At 37.7% G+C, this 19,893-nt stretch overlaps 2 protein-coding genes across 4 annotated transcripts; one reads left to right on the top strand and one right to left on the bottom strand.

Annotated features, from left to right (window-relative positions):
• The first annotated feature begins 1,260 nt into the window (after positions 1 to 1,260).
• Positions 1,261 to 6,710, top strand: LOC112560174 (axoneme-associated protein mst101(2)-like). Its single transcript, XM_025231807.1, has 3 exons — positions 1,261 to 1,397; positions 1,924 to 2,807; positions 3,209 to 6,710. The coding sequence occupies exons 2-3, from the start codon at positions 2,159 to 2,161 to the stop codon at positions 5,362 to 5,364; spliced, it is 2,805 nt and encodes a 934-aa protein (XP_025087592.1). The 5' UTR covers positions 1,261 to 1,397; positions 1,924 to 2,158; the 3' UTR covers positions 5,365 to 6,710.
• LOC112560178 (uncharacterized protein C12orf29 homolog) lies at positions 6,403 to 19,565 on the bottom strand. Of its 3 annotated transcripts, XM_025231811.1 has the most exons (8): positions 19,417 to 19,489; positions 18,038 to 18,291; positions 16,799 to 16,953; positions 13,568 to 13,652; positions 9,373 to 9,460; positions 7,733 to 7,842; positions 7,243 to 7,421; positions 6,403 to 6,944 (listed from the first exon to the last, which is right to left on the bottom strand). In XM_025231811.1, the coding sequence occupies exons 2-8, from the start codon at positions 18,246 to 18,248 to the stop codon at positions 6,744 to 6,746; spliced, it is 1,029 nt and encodes a 342-aa protein (XP_025087596.1). In that variant the 5' UTR covers positions 18,249 to 18,291; positions 19,417 to 19,489; the 3' UTR covers positions 6,403 to 6,743. The 3 variants fall into 3 exon arrangements, with proteins under 3 accessions (XP_025087596.1, XP_025087598.1, XP_025087597.1); XM_025231813.1 differs by lacking the exon at positions 18,038 to 18,291 and having other exon boundaries at positions 19,417 to 19,565; XM_025231812.1 differs by lacking the exons at positions 6,403 to 6,944; positions 7,243 to 7,421; positions 7,733 to 7,842; ... (2 more) ...; positions 18,038 to 18,291; positions 19,417 to 19,489 and adding an exon at positions 13,660 to 16,182 and having other exon boundaries at positions 16,799 to 16,929.
• Between the last annotated feature and the right edge of the window lie 328 nt (positions 19,566 to 19,893).

Here is a 19,893-nt window from a genome sequence, read left to right as displayed (position 1 = left end):
GTTTGCTGGTTGTCAAGCAGGCTAGAGAACTCTCAAATACAAAGTTGAATCGCCTACTGATTTTTTTTGTGTGTTCACATTCAGATAATAGCAAGTTGACTGCTACATAAATCTTTATCAGTTTTAGACTATAAATTTTTCATAGCAGTAATGTTTGTATGGTTTCAAAGTAATTAATCTCTTAAATAATGGATCTTGAGTCATGAGCAAATCATCAGCTATACAAAATAAAAAAATGTACTGTAGTACAATTTTTTTCAGGAATTGCTGATTTCATAGTTGATAAGTGAAAAATGTACACCTTTTTACTATGCAAGAGGTATTTTTGTTTAATCTAGATTTGTTGTGCGGCAACTACTACATTACACACTAGACTTTAGAATGTTTATAGTTTATATGGCACTATTTGTCGATCAGATTCTGAGGTGGCAAGAGAAGAATTAATCCTTAAATATCTTAAGTTTATTAATGTGAAGGTATAGTTCTTCAGCAGTGAAAAAATGTCTTAACCAGAAGAGCAGATTCACATATTTGCGTGCCAAATTACTGATCTTAATTACTTCAAACCTATACTATCATAGACTTATGTAAATTTAATTTTGCTATTTTAGAGGGAGAAATATAAATCTATTTCCAGATTGCTTTGAATATTTTTTTTCTTTTTGATGTCTTTGTAACACTAAATAATAGAGCACAAAGTATGTTTGGTTTATGTGACACCTTGTATGATATAGATGATAAGGGCGAAACAAACATTGTATTCATTCTGTGTCTGTTCGACACTCATGCACACATATGCATACACTGATTTCTCAAAATAAAAATTTTTGTCTATGTCATGATGCCTCCAATTCAGCAGAACGTTGGGTAAATTGCTTCAAGAAGTAATAGCTTGATTTGTCATGGTGTATACTGCACCATGAGCAGGAAGCAGGATTGCAATAATGATAGTATCTAGTAGGTGAATGTGTTGTAATTTTCTCCGCTAATAAATTGTTTCATCATACCAAATGATGTACAGCATAGTTAAGGTAAGGAGCAAGGTTTCTGAAAAACAGATTGAGACAGTAGAAATGAAGAAGAAAAAATCGAGGAAAGTAAAATATGTTGAGGTTTTCTCACCTTCCGAAGAGCTGCTATGTACTAATTCGCTTTTCCTATTATTTATAGCCGAGACGACTTTGTGGCTTCCACCTTCGGCAAAGCCACTGTGTAGTATTCTGTGCTCATTACCAAAGCTGAGGCACCTGTGTGGTTCCTGCTTTCCACTGAGTTGCTATGTGGTGTTCTCTCTCTCATCACCACGTCTGAGGCAACTATGTGGCTCCTGCCTTCAATGTGCTGCTTTCACTCTCTTCTGCCGCGACCTAAATGTCAAGCAAACTTAGTGGATACTTGTGAGTATGTTAATGATTGTTTTTTTTTAATGAGGGATGCTGAAACTGAATCCAGACCTTCATCACAAACACCAAATTGTGTAATTGATGTGTCAGTGATCAGATCTAGCTCAGATCCATCGAGTTCTTTTATAAGAACAAGGCGTGATTCAGATAGAATTTAATTCACCTTTTAAGTTAGTCCACCAAAGGGATCTCAGTAAATTTGGCATTCTGTGTAATCATTTTAATAAATTATTATACCCTATGTAAGCACCACCGTGCTCTGAGCCCAAGGGATTTCTGTAGTACAGGCATGGTGTTTTGTGACTTGTCTAAGGCCCAGCAAAAGCATACTTATCTAGAAAGTTTTTGGGAATTGGTTTTGTGCTTTGTGGAAAGAATGCACAAGTGACTCTGTGTGTGTGTGTGTTGTACACCACCACACCAGTGTATGACAACAATAGTTAATATTCAGTGATTTACATAAATACCATATTGAATTGGTACTTAGCAAGGTGATAATCCTTTGTTTCCTTTTAAACAGGTTTTGACGAATGCTGATTGGAAGTGAACAATGCTTCCATCACTTCCACAGTGAAAAAAAAAACCGTTTTGCCTGTAATGTAATAGTGGCAAGAATACAAATTATTCATCCGCAAATTATGTCCACACATCTTAAGTTGAACACTTGACCTAGGACATCACAGGTGCATGGTGTACCATCTCTGAACCCTAACATCACATATACTTCACTCACACCTAGACAGAGAAAAAAAGAAATGACACAGTTGAGGACAGGACAAGATTCTATGGCAGAAGGAAAAGATGAGGTGGATAGTGAGTGGCATAGTTTTTTTTACGATGAGGATGATCTCAGAAAAAACACGGAAGAAGAGATAAGATGTGAAAATAAGAAAGACAACGAGTATTCATATAAAGAAGAAGAACAAGGAGAAAGAGATGAGTCCAGACAAGAAGATGAAAGCTTGAAGCCAGGGATTCTTCAAAATAATAACTTGCCACATGACAAAAAGTCAAAAAGAAGAGCTAAAATCAAACCAGGGAAAGTGCATAAGACTAATGTTACCAAACCCCCTACCCATGACCTTGACCTAGATCATGCAGCAAAAAAACACAGGGGCTCCTTGCAGAGCCTAGATATCATGAGTGATCAGGAAAACATGCGCAGACAAGGGCACAAGCTGTTTCGACGAGGGCAGATGCGCAAATTTCGCTCTATGGAGACAGACGTAGAGAAGGCAGGTAAAGATCGATTGGAGCAAAAATTTCAGGAACTGCAGGAACTTATAACAAAACCTTTGGCAGATTCACGAGGACTTCACCTCCCCCAACCACAGCTGAAAAACGTGGCAGTGAAGAAAATAAATGCAAGGCATGGTTATGAGAGGGGAAATGCTGTACTAGAAGGTGAGTAAGAATAATAAGAGTAGCTGTTAAGTCTGCTTATTTAACCATATTTTACATTTAATGGAAATGTATTTGCATTGGATTTTTTTTAAATAACCACATCACTGAAAATAAGTCAACAAAGAAAAAGTATGAAAATGGAAAGAGTATGTTAAAAGTTAAACTTATTGCATCCAAGTGTTGTAATATTTTAAATCATCTCCACCATCCTAAATCTTAAATATGCCCACATAAGCCCCGAACTCACAATGAGTGCGTGATCTTGAATCATGAACCTTCAGCAATGAACATGGATTTAAACTGAAAGAATGTTGTGTTCAAATGAAGAATAGGAGCAAAACCATAGCTCTGTTTCTTGCATGCATGACATCGTTATAGGCATTTTTTCATGTTTTGCACAGAGGAAAATGAGGATAGCCAGGCATACACAACCATCCGCAAGCTGCAGATGGTAGGACCTGAAACACATCTGCACTTCACAAACCAGAAAAATCACCGCCCTCAGACATCCTCTGCTCAGCATAGGAAACTGGTTTCACAGCCAAGACCCAGGAGAGATTCATTTGACAGTTTGCCAACCAGCAGTTCTGGTACAGAAATCAGTCCCCATGAAACTAAAGAGAATCATAAAGGAAGCACCAGCAGCCTTGACCATCACCATGATAGCAGGGAGGAAGGTCATAGGAGAGAGAAGTTAGACAATAAAGTTCATCCGCCATCTGTACATGCTCCTTCTGATATGCATCTGAAGAATTCAGATAACCCAAAGCTTCTGGAGTGGTTGAGGCACAAGAATGCAGAGTTTCGGCAGCAGAAGAAGGCAGAGCGTGCAAAGCGTCGAGAGGAGCGGGAGACAAACATGCTGGAGACAGAGAGAAAGCAGGCAAGAAGAACCAGGTCAGAGGAACAAGTAAAGGAATGGATGGAAACAAAGCGAAAAGAAGCAGCAGAAAGAGGGAAGGAGGAGCGTAAAAGAAAGAAGCTTCTGGCACAGCAGGTGGCAGAGCAGAAGAACTCTAGAAACACTAGCAGCAGTTTAACTATACATCGGATTGATAGACCGGCTTCTGCATCACCCCCACCCGCAACCAAAAAGTACATCCCTATCAAACGACCAGAATCTGCCCATGTTAAGCTGGACAGTGAAGCAGCAGTACCAAAGCCTCCTGACTCAAAGTTTGTGTACAGGCGACCAGTTTCTGGCCATCTTCGCTTGATGAAGCTCCAAAGAGCCCGCAATTCCCATGAAGCTAACCAGCAGCGAAATGAAACTTTGTCACCGGAAGAGAAACTAAAGAGGGCACGCATGTCATATGATGCTTGGCTCATTGCAAAGAGGAAGGAAGATATCCAGAAAAGAAAGGAGGCAGGGAAACAAAAGGAGCTGATCAAGTCTGATCCTGAGATGGAGCGAATCATTCCTGAAATTGCCAGAAAAAGAATTGAGAGAATCAGGAATGGTAAACAACATATAGACACTGGCATAAAGAAAATAGACCAACATGCCAATAAAGTATTTGGGGATGGAGACCTTGAAGAAGAGGATGGAATACCCTCAGCAGATGGTGACAATGTACCCAATCCGTCCTCTTACAAGCTATGTATAGAGGGATCAGCTGCCTCACTGGTAGAGGTTACCAACAGATCACGCCCTGTCTCAGCCAAAACCCGCATGCCCATACCTCAGAGTTTATTTTCTCCCCGACGAGCAAAGTCAGCAACCCCAAAAGTTGATGCCATCATGAATCAAACTGAAGAGGCAAAGGCTAACCCTTTTAAACTACCATTCCCTGAAGAGCATGGAGCACCAGAGCATGTTCTGAGAGTGCAAGAAAAGCTATTTTCACAGAATCTGATAGAGGCCCAATCAAAGGATTGGTGTCCAGAGCCCCAGATTTGCCCTGTGGCAGATGGAACAAGAGCACCGGGACCTAACAAAGAAAGTACTCCTCGCACTAGCATGACTTTGCTGCAGCAGATTGAGGCTGCTGCACAAGAGCAGGATGAAGCAGAAACCAAAAAGGACACAAAACAAACTGATCCTCTGAAAACGTTGCCTGCAATATTGTTTCAAAATACACAAGATTGTGATGGAAAAGAATACATACAATCTGCTTCCAGCACAAATACAATTTATGAGAAAGCCAAGATTAAGAGTGAGAACAGACAAGGAGAAGAAGCTGAAAAAACTCATTTCAGTGCTGACTGTACGGATGATGTGGCAGACAACAGTAGGCATCAAGACCTGGGGAAGGCAGCAGAAGATGCACCCAGTGAAAAGTTACAGCAGACATTTAATTTGCTTCCAGATGCAACAACTAGACTACCATGTGAAAGAGAACTTGAAGAGACTATACCCCTCATGTCTGTTACTTTGGAAGAGAAGAAACTGGATGCAGATCAAGGTCAATCAAGGGATGAGGATGCATTGCACAAGCTGTTGTCTAAGCACGTCTCATTCTCAGAGGAGGCCACAGTTCATGAAATGAAGGAATCTGCAGAATCTGAAACTTCTGAGAATGAGCAGGAAGAAAATGAGTGTGAAGATGAATTTTAAGATGTACTGTCTGCGCTTTGAGATGTAAAATTGTTGTTCGAATTTTCCACCTGTAATATATGATGTGAAATGGTTATATTTTCTTTTTTTAATTGCCTCGTGGTGATGTTACTGTGGGCATTGTTGTTTCTTTTTATCACCAACATTTTTGATCATGTATATGGTATTTAAGTACATTTTACTTCCCTGCTAGGTTTGCATATATATATATGTTCGCATTTACATGTGCATGTATATTTGCTCTCCTTTTGTTGTTCATACCCTATTTTTCCTTCATTAAGGTGTTTAAAAAGTTTCAAGTGATGACGCTCATTTAGGTAGAAAAATATATAATTTTTATGATAATGTTAAGGAAATATTTTGCCTATAATTAAATGTTATTTATAAGCATAGATTTACTTGCTTCTCAGCCTTTTGGCTGTTACCTGTTTTTGTTATTATTTTTTTTTTGGCACACTTCAGTCCCATGCATACCAAGTCAGTAAAATCTATTGTGTCGTTTGCTTCTGTAGTAATGTAATTTTGATGCTTTGTGTATTGTATAACTTCATATATTCTAGTAACATCCAGCAACTTGGTTGTTTTGGTGCCATACAGTGTATGAAAATACAGGACCATGACAGATTTATGGAGATTATGATTCTTCAGGTTAGTGGTTATGATGATGATGAGATTCACATCATTATCATTTAAAAGTGATGGAAACTAAATTTTTCTAGCTGCCTGCTACTTATACAAGACTTTGCAAGTGATGTTAGTACCTGTACAGTGCACCAAGTACATGGTAGGGGCATGCATGTCGCTTCCCCCTCCTCCAAATATAAAAAAAGATTTTTGAAGGTGACCATTAATTGATAAGCACACTATTTTGTTTTGATGTCTTTTTGTGGGCTAGCTGGTTTCAAGACTGCAGTTTTGGTCCTAGAGACCATGTAGCAAGGACATGAAGTATTATTCAAGCGTTATATTTGTGAGAAGCTGTAAGCAAATTAGAATAGAAATGCAGACAACTTTTGTCAACAACAAAAGAAATGCATATTTTTGAAGATTTTTTTTTTATTTCTGAATCTGATCATTTTGGGTTTTTTTTTTCATTTTGTTAACTTCTCTCCTCCCCAGACCAAACCAAGCTCCTATTCTTCTGCCTCCACACCCCACCATTTCTCCCCTTATACCATATTCCCCAACCCCTTTAAATCAATAAGTGATCATGGTGCCAAGCTGAAGGCTGCATGGCCCTATTATGTGTTCTTGCTTTATGCTGAAAGCAGTTTCTTTGGAAAAACACAGTGCCCATACCACACATTGCTTTTAAGCACCATGCAGTAGTGGGTGAAAAAAAAAAACAATCACTGCAACAAACCTCAAGATCTATGCTGCTATCTGGAGTCGTAAAGAATGTTCTCAATATCTCTTAGCTGATTGACTACTACACCATTCACTGCCGCTAATGTACTGAACTGGGATGTGGCTTGGGTGTCAATATTGAATTCTGTGGCATTGACTTCTATCGTTACTCTCTTCTGAGACAGCGTTGGCAGATCAACTGGCCAAGGAAGGTTCAAATGGTGCCTATGGAGCTGCCACACACACACACGCACATATACAAATATATATAGCTTGTTTAAATAAGATGTGCTGATATTCATTAATGCATATTAGAAACATATGTCACATGAATCATATTTTACACGATAATAACTTTTGCCGAAGCTCTATGATTTTTTTTTATAAACAAGATCCTGAACACTTCTATTGAACAAAATGGAGATAAAAACTGGTGAAGTATTTTTTAACAAGTATTTGCAATTTACAACCAAAAAAACTTCTTCAGCTGACCCCACCTTTTAATAATAACGAAATATAACTGGTACTCACTTTAAACAGAGAACCAGAAGGACAGTGCCACACTACCCCCTCCACTCTGTTTCCAGACTCTGGATCTTCTGATTCGAACCACTGATGAAGCTCTCTTGCCACTAGTGGTGAGGGACAGGACAATGGAATTGAACCATGGACAACAAGGACATGAAGAGGATTCTGTTTAGTGCCTAGACCTTGAAGCAACAAAGAAATGTAAATCTGCAAAACTTCCGTCAAAACCTGCAGATAGTTCTACAAATATAAAAAACAATGATCATATTTCTAACATGTACCTCTCTACTACACATCAGACTTAATGGGCTGAAAAAAATAAACTGGTACATAATAACCTGTGTATAAAAACTCGTACTGGCACAGATATGGACATAATATTCTCTCTCCTGCATTCACTTAACATAGTGTAAAACTGGCTTTTATATGCTTATGAATGCAAATAGGCATTTATGAAGAATCATAATAATAAGAAATGTACTAGGACACCTACCATAGGGATTTCCATTAACATTTGTACCAATCAGCTCACATGTTTTGCCACACAGTTGAGACAGTGGCACACACCTTATCACCAACTCCTTGTCATTGTTTTCTTTCATACTAAACACAGAAAGTGTTCAAGAAAAGAAAATTCTGGGAACAGCTGCAAACTTTGAAGTAAACATCACAATTTTGGTAACTCACTTTTATGTGTTAAAAAATTATATTATTAGTTAGTAGTAGTAATTCCTCAAAGGAAAATATACAACCCCACATAGTTATTTCACCTTCATCTGTCCTACACAAATGTTGAGTCAGATGCAAGAGTGGAAACATAAAGAGAGCACACAATCCATAATACAATACAAAACATCTTTATAAATCTTTTTCAGGAAATTATTTATCTGCCATGTTACTATTACATCAGACATTACATACTTCTACCATGGTGATAACTGATAATAATTTGAGCACTTGTATCATGCAGCATCATGACCAAGATAGGTTACATTCTCTACGCTGACCAGTCGTGATAAATGAAACATTTGAACATTAAAAGATAATGGAAGGTGAGTATATGCACACTAATAAACAGAAAGATCAAGTCCAGGAGTAGAATATAATGCAAGGGATAAAGTATAAAAAAATATAGGGATGAAGAGAGTAAAGAAGTGTGACATGTTCAGATTTGTAAGTTCAGGAAAATGAGAAGCAGCTGAGTTTTGGACTTTTTGAAGCTTGTGAATGAGGTAGTGTGGACAGCCAGCGTGAAGAGAGTTGCAGTAGTATAGTTTAAACAAAACAAACGAGGAGATGAGAATTTTGGTACTTGGGATGACAGTATGACAAATAGACGAATGAAGCTGATCTTAGAGAAATCATAATATGCAGCACAACAGATGTTAGAAACATGCTTATCAAGAGACAATATCAGCTGACATGTAACATAAGTTTTGCGCTGAAGTTATAAAAGGAACACTGGCAAAGAGCTTTGGTTTTATCTTCATTTAGTTTCAACTTATTGTTGGTCATCTATACTCTAATATCTGAAATACAATCTTGGATGGTCAGGATAGCATTATATCTCTGAGACAGAGAACAGCTGGTATACAGCTGAGTGTCATCAGCAAAGGATTGATTGGATACAGAGTTTGAATTAGAGCAGCAAGTGGCTTGGTATACAAAATAAAAAGGAGGGAACCAAGTACAGAACTTTGGGGGACTCCTGAGCAAATAGAGACTGGTGAAGACAGGTGCAACATGTGTCCATACAATTAATTGCCATATGTCATTACAAAAGAATAACAGTTCAAGGTGGTATGAGCCAAATGGTAACCTTTCTGTCTTCACCCTATTTTTGCTCCATTCTTTTTCAAATACATAAATCCCACCTTGATAAAAGAGAACTTTATTTTTTAGGCTTTTTTTGGCCAGTCATTATTATGGATATGTATGTACATGTAGTTCTGCTCCCACCGTGCACTGGATTGCTGCATATAAAATGGGAGATTCAAAGCATTTAAAAATGAAGACAGCCCCAAGTTTTAAAAAACTTGTATTTTCATACACACTATATAACTAAGTGCAAAAGATCCCCATACAAGAGAGCAGTCTTAACTGTCCTTAACCTCCAAAGAAAAACACTCTTACCACAATACCATCCCAAGGCCCAGGTCGAGATCAACAGCTGAAAGATGCCAACAGTACTGTCTAGATTTTCGTTCCACTGGAACCCATCCTGTGAACAGATTTGCATCTTACACATAAACTCTGCTTGGGAACTATATGAAAATATAAAAAGGAACACTGTGCTCTGCATTCTAATGAAAAAAAAAATATATAAAAACTTTGTCAAAAGTACTCCCACAACAGCTGCAAGAGGAATAAAGCATCTTACAAAATGAGCCAGTCAAAATTTTCATGCTAACATTTAGACACTACAGCAGAAAATAAACCAGCTGCTCTGTAAACTTGCTACCAGGGTATGTATTGTACATCTGGGCTGCGGTGCATAGGCGGTCTTAACTTTTCGTCTTGCTTAACTCGCTTTTCGTCTTGGCTAAGTTCGCGGTCTCAAGCCTGTTGCATGAGCGATCTCAGCCCCTTGCTTAGCTGAGAAACGGGTCAGGTCAGCGCGGCGGTCGAGGTCGGCGATATAAATAAATTCGTTTGGGAGCGGCCTTGCCAACCGTATATTCCACCAATGAAAACTGCGCTACAGCGATGGTGCTGAGCCGCGAAATTCGTCTGCGCACCATTACTGAAACGAAGTAGGGATGTGCGACAGCGAAATATTAGTCTTAATCGAGGAGGTTACCAGGGAGAAGAAGAGGCTTTACCAGAAAAAAAGAAAAGATGAAATAAGAAAGATATGAGCGGATTTAAGATCTTCCATAATTTCATTTCGATGTCGTCAGAAACATCCATCAGCGGACAGGGTGCCACCAGAAACACCCGTGATGAAAGGAGAAAGTGATAAATATTTTGGTAGATGATTTCAGAGAACTGATGGAAGGCATAAACATCGAAGGTTGGTCTTTTTGTTTACCTGTGTAGACTTTTTTTTTTACGTCTGTGTCATCCGCAGAAAAAGCTCTAGATACCGAGAGAATGCAAATGCAAAGCCTATAGTCAGCACACAACAGCCAGTTTGAAAATAAGTATTTCCATCCGAAATACATTTATTTAAAATAACTAGATACATTTCTGATTTAGTTTTTGTTACAGGTGGTGAATCATTTAATATGCTGGTTCCTCCAGAAGTTTTTCATGATAGGGGAGAGTAATAAAATAATAATATTGACATATATAGGAGGTGCAATATAGAACACTCCAGTTCAATCTTCTAATTCAACAATGGAGATGCTTTTGCTAGAAGTATATGCAGATTTATTATTTTCATGCATAACAAACAACAATGAATTGAACATTTCAGATGATGATGTTTTCAAATGGGAAATTTTAAAAATGTACTTTATATCAGATATTCCTGATGGTATTTTTGAACAAAACATGAAATATTAAGGAAAAGCCACCAAGGTTTTTGTACTTTAGAGAGGGCAGCTACATATAATTTTCCACAGCTGGCTTAAAATTATAAATTGTTTAATTCAAGTGCCAAACACAGACTATGACATAATTTGGGAGATGTACACAGCAGGTTTGTCTTGACATCCACAGTCAGTTTGGACATTTAACAAGTTTTAATGTTCAAGTCTAATGCATGTTACAGTACCAGTGTTCTACAGTTTAGATTCCAGTAGACACTGATCAGCTTCTGAATGACAGATTTGCAGTGTCTACATTCTTAAACAGTTGCAAATAAGATGTTATGAAGTTCTGAAATGGCTACACCTGAGTCCAGTGAAAAGTGCTAAATATTAACTCTAAAGAGAGAAACATGTCCTTCACAATCCTACTAGCAGCATGTAGTAAATATCAACATAACTGCTTTTTACTAGTTACTTGGCATCACAAAGAATAACAAGCAACACAATAATCTATTTATATAGAAACCTTACACAGAAGAGTAATTCAAACAATACCTTTACGTAACCTAATGCGATGGTAAGTACTCAGTGCTCCCAAGTAGAAGTGTCATGAATCAATTGTTCTAAGAAACATTTCTTTCGCGCAGCATCAAGACCACACAGAGAGCCACACAGCAATATTCAAAGCCATCAAAGCGGCTTAGGCCTAGACAGCTGCACATTTCTGAAAAAATCTTTTTGACTGTCAGATAAAACACACAAGGTGATGTACCAAGCAGCCAGAATTCCATCCGTCAACTGGGTCACCCGAAGAAAGCAAAATACCTGATGATACAAAAGAATGCACAACAAAGATAAGAGAACGAAAAACTTTGTAGCTCCTGGACAGTGAACTTGAATCTTGTTAAAAAAGAATTGCAATTCATGGAAATCAAAATAAATCTGGCACAGGCTGAGGTAACAAATACTAGACGGAAAAACAGATGGAAATGGATTGGTAATGCCAGCTGCTGAAAGTGTTCACCAACTGATTGGGGTGGATGTTGCTATTCAGCCAAAGTCAAATTGAATAATAATGTGACTATTCAGTTAGAAATTATGACAGCACAATGGAACACATGATGATTTTTGCTGTTTTGGCAGGGATGTATCTGAAGTCACAAATATATTCTGAAGCATATGATATTAAAGGGGAGGAGTTCTTTTCCTTGTCTGCATTTAAAAAAAAGGGAAACTAAGCCAGTCCCTCAGCAGGTAGCTACTGTCTCCCATATTCATCCCATGTCAATGCCGTCAGCCACTACAACTTGCATTGTGCTTGTAGCATAAAATTGTAATGCCACCATCACCTGCAAAAGACATAGGAAATATTATTGACCTCAATGATTTATATATTTTAGTATTCATATCTAAACAAAACTGTCCATTTTTAGTTAAAAAGGACGATGTGAACATTAACCTATTATGATTATCTATCTCTTGAGCCACATGCTTACAACTTGAGACATACTGCAAGGAACTGCCTGTCAAATTGATAAACTTGTATTAAATCAAACTATATAAGAGATTCTGGGTGCTCTGCTACTTTATTCTGTGTTGTTTTACTTAAATACAATGACATCAATTTTTTAATAATGTTAAGGTTAATAATACTCTAAAACAATACTTGGAGCACAGTGGATGGGCCAGAATTGTGCGTCTGCTCATATGACCCAAGTACAGCAAACTTAAATTTTTTGGATTATTGCTGTCACCAGAGTGAAAGTAGAAAATTTTCATTACTTTTATTGCAAAGTTCAAGTTTTTTCCTTTCCAAATATGTATAAGTTTTGTGGTCTCATGTTTACCTGAGAGCAGCAATAATAACAACAAACATCACCCACTGTCGTCAACACCGTCTTAAGTTATACGCCATTGTTTTGTTATGTAATTATATTTTCATGTCATTCTAACATTATTAAATATTTTTAACGTAATGCTGTCAATTACACTTATTAATTATATATTTATGTAGTGGCGGTGACTATAGTCTTACCTGCAACAAAGGCGGAATAGAGCCTTTCGTTTAAAATGATGGTCGAAATCATTTTCCACTGTTATGTTCGCTCGACGGAATCGAAAACGATGAAACAAATCGACGTCATACATTTCAAATGGATTTGATCGATCACTGAAGTAGTCAAAAATCTGTATCTGTCAATGGTATACGCAGGGCAACTCAGTAAACAACACGATCAAGCGCCACTGTTACTACGAAAGCCGCCGTACGGTCATGCGTAAGCAGCGTGTCGCGGTTAAGCAAGGAGTTAAGCCTGGGGGGGACCAGTCTCAAATTTTAAGACTAAGACCGCTTGCTTAGCGAGTTGAGACCGCCCATGCACCGCGCTTAACAGGCGTCTTAGGTTAAGACAGCGTGCTTGGCTTAACTGCTGTCTTAACTCGAGTTAAGACCGCCTATGCACCGCAGCCCTGTAGCTGAGGAAAGGGGGTACATGTGGCACATTCCTGTAGCTGAGGAAATGATGTGTGTAACAGAGGTAGTAAGAGTATGCGTTGTACATGTGTACTTGGGATGAGCTACAATAATACAGCCCTCTAGTTCCTGAGGTTTAGCAAAACTAAAAAATACTATGCCTCATTGTTTTCTCAACTTCTGTTAGAAAGTCCCTAACAGGTTGACAGAAAGAATGATCAGGGTCATCTGGTAATGAGACTATATCACAAATTAAAACTAATTATGAGCTAGACACATAAATATTCACAGCACCTGGATCATCTCAGCACCAATAAATCTTCTGTGGACTATAGTCAAAAGATGAAGGACATTATTATTTATTGTATGCAGATGAATGTACCTGGTGTATGACCAAGGCTATCAGGCTGAGCTACCCCATCTACAAGATCAACACCTGTTGCTGTAATCCAGTTGGCAGGAACCTCCTGCATATTAAAAAATAAACAATCACTACAGCATTTTATGTTTCTTTCAAGCAAAAAATTTTTGGTGATCTGTAAAAGTCACATGTCTATACCCTTTCTTTCATTATGGAATGTATGGTCATCTTATAGCTTGTTTACAGACAACATGTTGTGTTCTGCAGTTCATGTTCTTAAAAACACTTAAGGCGGCAGGATCACCCAAAACTGTATTTTTAAGATACTGATATCTTAATGGTTTCTGGAATGAGGAAAGGGCTTAAAAAATTAAATAAATGAAAAATATACCCTCGCGACACTAATAAAACTAGCATACACTTCAGAACTGGTCTAGACCCAAGTATCAGAGACTGAGCTAAAATACTTTTTCTACATTTGGAGAAGACGTGTAGCTGTAGCATGAACCACTGTCATTATTCTAGTGTATCTGGTTTGTCTGTGATGAAAGACTTTAAAAAGTGTTAAAATTTTGTCAAAAATACAGCTTTTGTGCCCTTATATCTTAGAAAGTATTAAACATAGGCATGAGATTTTGGTTCATACCAGAGCCACTCCATCTGGGAGTATATGCAAAGTTTCAAGAAAATCTGTTAACAAATGTGGAAAATAACTGGAAGACAGTCAGCACTAACGTAGGTTTTCGTTAAAGTTTGGCACACAGAAAATGAATATTTTTCTACCCAAAAGCAGTCAGTATCCTCCAGGTTGGTAGGGATGACCCTCTCTCTCAGCTTCTTGCTCATCAGCACCCAGTCTTCTGCGTCTCCTAGCTTGGCGAAGAGCCTTGGAAGCCAATCTTGCCTGTCGCTGTGCATTTTTCAAACGCTCGGCATCAACTTTCTTCACAGAACGTGCAACAAAACTGTCCCGGATGTATGTCCATCATCCTCAGAATAGCCATTAGACTAGTGCAGCTGTCGTTGAACATGGAAACTGCAATTGCCACAGCTGTTTCAACAGTTTTTAGTCCATGATTCTTTGTTTTTGGGAACAACTTCCATATGCTGCTGTTGAGTGACTCATTTTGGTTTTGTGTGTAGCCACCTAGACACTTTGTTAGAAGCTCTGTTTTGGCAAGGTCTTTCCATGCAGGTTTTATATAATTCATGACAGCAGAAGGGAGGTAGTTGTTAGTTTTATGAGTGTATGGTTTACCATTTCTTTTAGCCTTCAGAAAGGGGCACCAGCTAACATCACAAAAGTTGTGAACAGGCTTTTCATCAGAAGAACCCTTGTGAAAGTATACTGCCCAAACTGCTTCTCTCATCTTGACAATGTCCTGTTTATGTTCCCTGATAGCATTTCCATAATAACATTGTAATTTATCAATAGCAACTTCTGTTAGTCTCCCTTTTCCACCAAGTTCTTTTCCATCACTAAGAATTTCTTTGGTACATTTTTTAAGGTTTCTAAGTATTGTGCCTACTCGCTTTTGGACGTGTCCCACACATTCAAGCTTGTCAATGTTTTTGTTACCATAGGGCATGCTGTCACTCACTTTTTTATAAGTGTTAGTGTCCCCATCACCAACAAACCCCGAGTATCTGAGTTTGTACTGCTCAACTGATCTTTTAAAAATGTCACATGTACCGCTGGCCTCCATCAACCCACTGGAACCTTCATGTGTTAGTGTGCAGTGTGCAATTTTTGTTCTGATCTTACTAGTGGGCGTGTCCACCTGTTCACAATAACTTTCTGAACTGACAGTTGAATTGCCTATATAACAAATGTTGCTGAAAGTGCTTCGTATGCTTTTTCCCACTGTTGCTTTTTCTTTTGAGTACCGGTTACCACAAAATTTGCGTTTTTTAGGCTTTGAAGGTCCGTACTTACGATCATTAGCCATAGTTACAGTGTCACACAACTGTAGCCACAATAATCGGTCCAAAGTTTAATTAAAATGTCACTAAAAGCAATCACAAAGCCATGCTTTCAACTTGGCGGAAGTGCACGGAAGTAGGGAGTAATTATTATTTAGAAGTTATATTGGGAGCGGTTATTATTTGTGTGTCATGTTGCAGGTGACTGAATGTTATTTTCCACCATTTTGGAGCATTCTGACATGCCACCCCTACCCTGTGTAGATGCAATTATCTAAAAAAACAACATAGCTCTGGCAAAAGTTTAACTTACCCTCTGAAAGAGAAAAGATTTATGAATAAAATGACACATCTTAAGTTACTGTTATCGAAAAAAAAATTTTTTCGACCATTCTGGGTGATCCTGCCGCCTTAAATGACATTACTTACTAGGATCAAATTAATGCTTACAGTACCAGCAGCATCCAGCTAACTCATGGTGAGCTGACCAATGATTTTTATATTTGAGAATGAGACCATGAAAGTTCACAGGGAGACAGATCTTGCTCAACATGTAATACCCAACTTCTTCGCCAGCTGGAGTTTAATTAATGTATCTGATCACCTTCAGTATAAAAGATGCATCATCTTCAGAATGAGTACAAACATAATGAACTCTTCTGCAAACTTTTCTGGTGGTGGACACAATGCTTGTCTTTCTTCAGAAAGGAAAACTAGAAATGTTTTTAAAAAATAACAATTCAAAGATTTAAAAACTAAATTTATTATAAATCCCTACAACTCTTAAATTTTCATTTCTACTATTTTACCAGAAACATTTGCAAAGGTACTGAAATTTCAAGAAGTCTTCATATAAATCAGGGATAAGAAAGAAAGAAAAAAATGATTCCTCATTTAAAACAAAAGCCTTGATCATTATTAATTCAAAAGATACTGTAGGCCAGATTTTAAATCTGCTAAGGAAGTGATCTTCATTGTAATGTTTTAAGGTCTCCAATCTCTGGACTCAAATATCTTGTCAAAATAAATATTCTAAAAGAAAAAAACATAAGCACTCTTAAACATGTAATGGTATTATTCAACTTGCAGATAACATAAACCTGCCAGTGCTGTTGATCATTTATTTATTTTCCACATTCCTGTAAAGTAACTCTAAAATCTATACCTACAGCCACTTAAACAATAAAATGTTATTGGAATTTGGCATTTCTTCTCTAAAAACAGTGTTTCAAGTCTACACCTACAAAAAAATAAAATTTTTTGTTGTTGTTAAGACTATGAGATCAGGAATTGGCACTGACACCCAAAGAAAGGAAATAAGAGATGTACCTTAAAGTCTTTGCCAAGATCCCACTTATGCTGCGGCTGTTCACCAATTTCACCAGACTGTTTCCATAAGCTGAGCTGAGCTTGGTAACGCTGAAATTTTTTATCCCCAGCTTTGTTAGGCTTCCGGTCATAACGAGCCCACAACAAGGGTTTCCCTGCAACATTACCTAAATAATAATAACATACCCAAAAGACAGCAGCCAGCAGAGAATGTGCTTCCATTTGCAGCAGTAATTGCAATGTTTTCTTGCATGCTGAAGAGCACTTAATTGCATATAATGAAGTATCTTGCTAACAAACTACATTTAGCAGACCAGAAAATATGAACATTAACACAGATAGACACAATCTGATGAAACTGTTTAAAGAAATCTCAAATCCCCAACAAACAAAAAGCAAAGATAACAAATCTTGACAAGGATCAAAGAGTGTAGTGACTACAGATCATGACAGACAGCTTCTTCATTTTGAGACCCTTCTGGCTTAGTTTGAAAGGTCAATTTCCTCTAATAGATTCTTTCGTCTATTTCTAGTCATGATTACAGTATTTTGATTTGTGTTCAATTTGAAATTTTTCTTCTTTTTTTGTGTACCGTTAACTCAGATTATATGCTAGAGGATAAAGCATTGGGGAATTTTAAGCTGTCGTCACTGGCCATTACTTAGACTAAGGATAAAGAGGAATGCAGAATGATATCAGCAACATAAAAATGCGGTAAATTATGCATGTAAACACCAGGAGCCAGTCATATTTTTCTGGGTTTTTTTTTAAAATGTCAGAAGACTTTACTTCTTTTGAGCAACCCTTCTGACATGGGTCAAAACATAGCTTTAAATACAATACAGATTTATTGATCCCAAAGGGCAATTCAAAACAGTGCTTGTACTAGTAATAATATATACATATACCTACTATAAAAGAGAAAATATAAATGCACATGTTGAAACAGTGTCTCTCACACACATTCTCTCTCCCACACACACATATACATGTATTCCTAACAACAGCAGATACAGTGTATGACTCAGGCTAGTACAAGATCATGGCTAGTAGAGTTTATCAAGTGAACAGTACGTGGAGCGAATGAGTTGCGGTGACGATTGATTCTGCATATAGGAATGGCATACCTACATCCAGACCACGAGAGTCAAAACAATATCCAATACTACAGCAAATAAAGCATGCCTGTATAACTGTTTGACCAAAGACACATGCAAATTCCACAAAATACTATGTACCCTGAAACTCTTGAATAAGGCAACATGTCCCATCAACTTTTTCTGTAGCAGTTGCCATACTAAGGTCCTCAAAGTCAATTTCTGGGTTCAAGACATCTGAAGCTGTGACTTTGAAAGACTGATTGTTCCGTTTATTGGAAGGTTCATTGCTGACGCCCGTCACAAACACACATTGTATTTTCTGCTGCACTGCATTGCACATTGCTGCCATATTGAGTAAACTGGAAAGTTCACAGACCTTTCACTCCTGCTACCTGTGAAAAAGCAAAAACTGCAAACATTCCGAGCAATGCTATTCTTGAGTAATTGAATAAATCAGTTAAGGTAGATTTGAAATGATAAGTTATCCACTTGCAATTACTTTAATTATATATATAAGCACCAGTTTTTATACGTATCAGATTCCCATATTTGATTACAGTTTCATTATGGCAGATCATCAACTACTTTATTTATATCTCGTCCTTTTATAGTGTTATCTACTACAAAATACACTATAACCAAACAGTTTCTGCCAATTTCAGTAAAGCTGATGAAGTGCATTGTTAAACGTGCGGCTTAATACTGAAAGCGATGGGGTCAAGCCTCATTTATTTCGTTTTGTTTGTGTTCTTATGGTATTTTTTCTCCTTTGTTTTCACTTAATAGTTGGAGATTTTCACTTAATAGTTGGAGAAGTGCAAATTTTTTTATTCATATGTTCATTTCTTGACTGTAGTAGCAAACGAACGGTTATGCTGGTCCGCCGGTAAAGATCGTTAGAGAGGAAAGGCACGGAGAGAGAACAAATGAATAGACTCAGCAGCTGACAAGTATCTCCATTTATAGTCCTCTTGAGAAGCGGTCAGCAAGTCTTGCATTGCACATCTAGTCCATTCCTTGTATTCATAGGATTACTGAATCCGATTAGTGTTTGGGTTAATGTTGGGAGAGACTGACTGAAGAGATGAAAGGGGATAAGTTCTCGGGGAATTTGCAAGGCAGGTATATGATAATATATATGATACACGAACTAGAATTAAAAGTACTTGAGCCTTGATGGTCTGTGATCAGCTCGACAGCCGATCATTTTAATTAATCAAAGGAACTATTATTGTCATCATTTATCCAATTCTACCATCAACATGTTCACAGAGACTAAAGGAATTCTGCCTAACCAATAAAACAAATAAGGTGTAAACCAAAATAAAAAAAAATATAATTTTATTAGTGGTTAATGAAATGTAACATTCGATTTTTTAATAATAAAACGAAACTACTTAACTTTAAACATCTAGTTCATTAATTTAGAAGAAACTCGGAACAACTAGCTTTGTAGGTGATTGCTAAGTAAATGTACCGAGAATAATAGAAAAAAAAGCAAGTTATCGACAACCTACCTTTCGTGACACATCGCGGTGTACAAGAACCTAAAGCACGGAGTACGACAATCGTGTCACAGTGCTGGCCCTTGAAAAGGGAGATAACAAAGGTTGGTGGGGAAGCCGTGGGAACCAACAACTGCTTCATCGAAGGCCAATCCAACTTACCAGTTGGCATTATTTCGTCACATTTGACATTTTCATAATACTGCGTTTTCTGCATTTTTTAGGAGGATATGTCGGTGCATTCATATTATGTCAGAAGTCATAGGATGGAACCTGTCACCCTGACGAAGTAACGGACATTCACTGCCGCTATGGCTAGCAGACACATTTTTCTTTATAAACATATTTTCACGGCATCTGGCGCCTATCATATTTCTGCTCAAGGTCTGTCCTAAGACCCGTGAAGCAGACAGCGAAGTGGTTATAGTGCTGGCGTCTGGTTTGCTACTCTACACGGGTATCGAACCATCATTCCTCTCAGTTCAGATC

Source organism: Pomacea canaliculata, linkage group LG3 (assembly GCF_003073045.1).
Source record: "Pomacea canaliculata isolate SZHN2017 linkage group LG3, ASM307304v1, whole genome shotgun sequence".
Taxonomy (NCBI): domain Eukaryota; kingdom Metazoa; phylum Mollusca; class Gastropoda; order Architaenioglossa; family Ampullariidae; genus Pomacea; species Pomacea canaliculata.
Note: the sequence above shows the minus strand (reverse complement) of the source record. Positions and strands in the feature narration are given on the sequence as shown.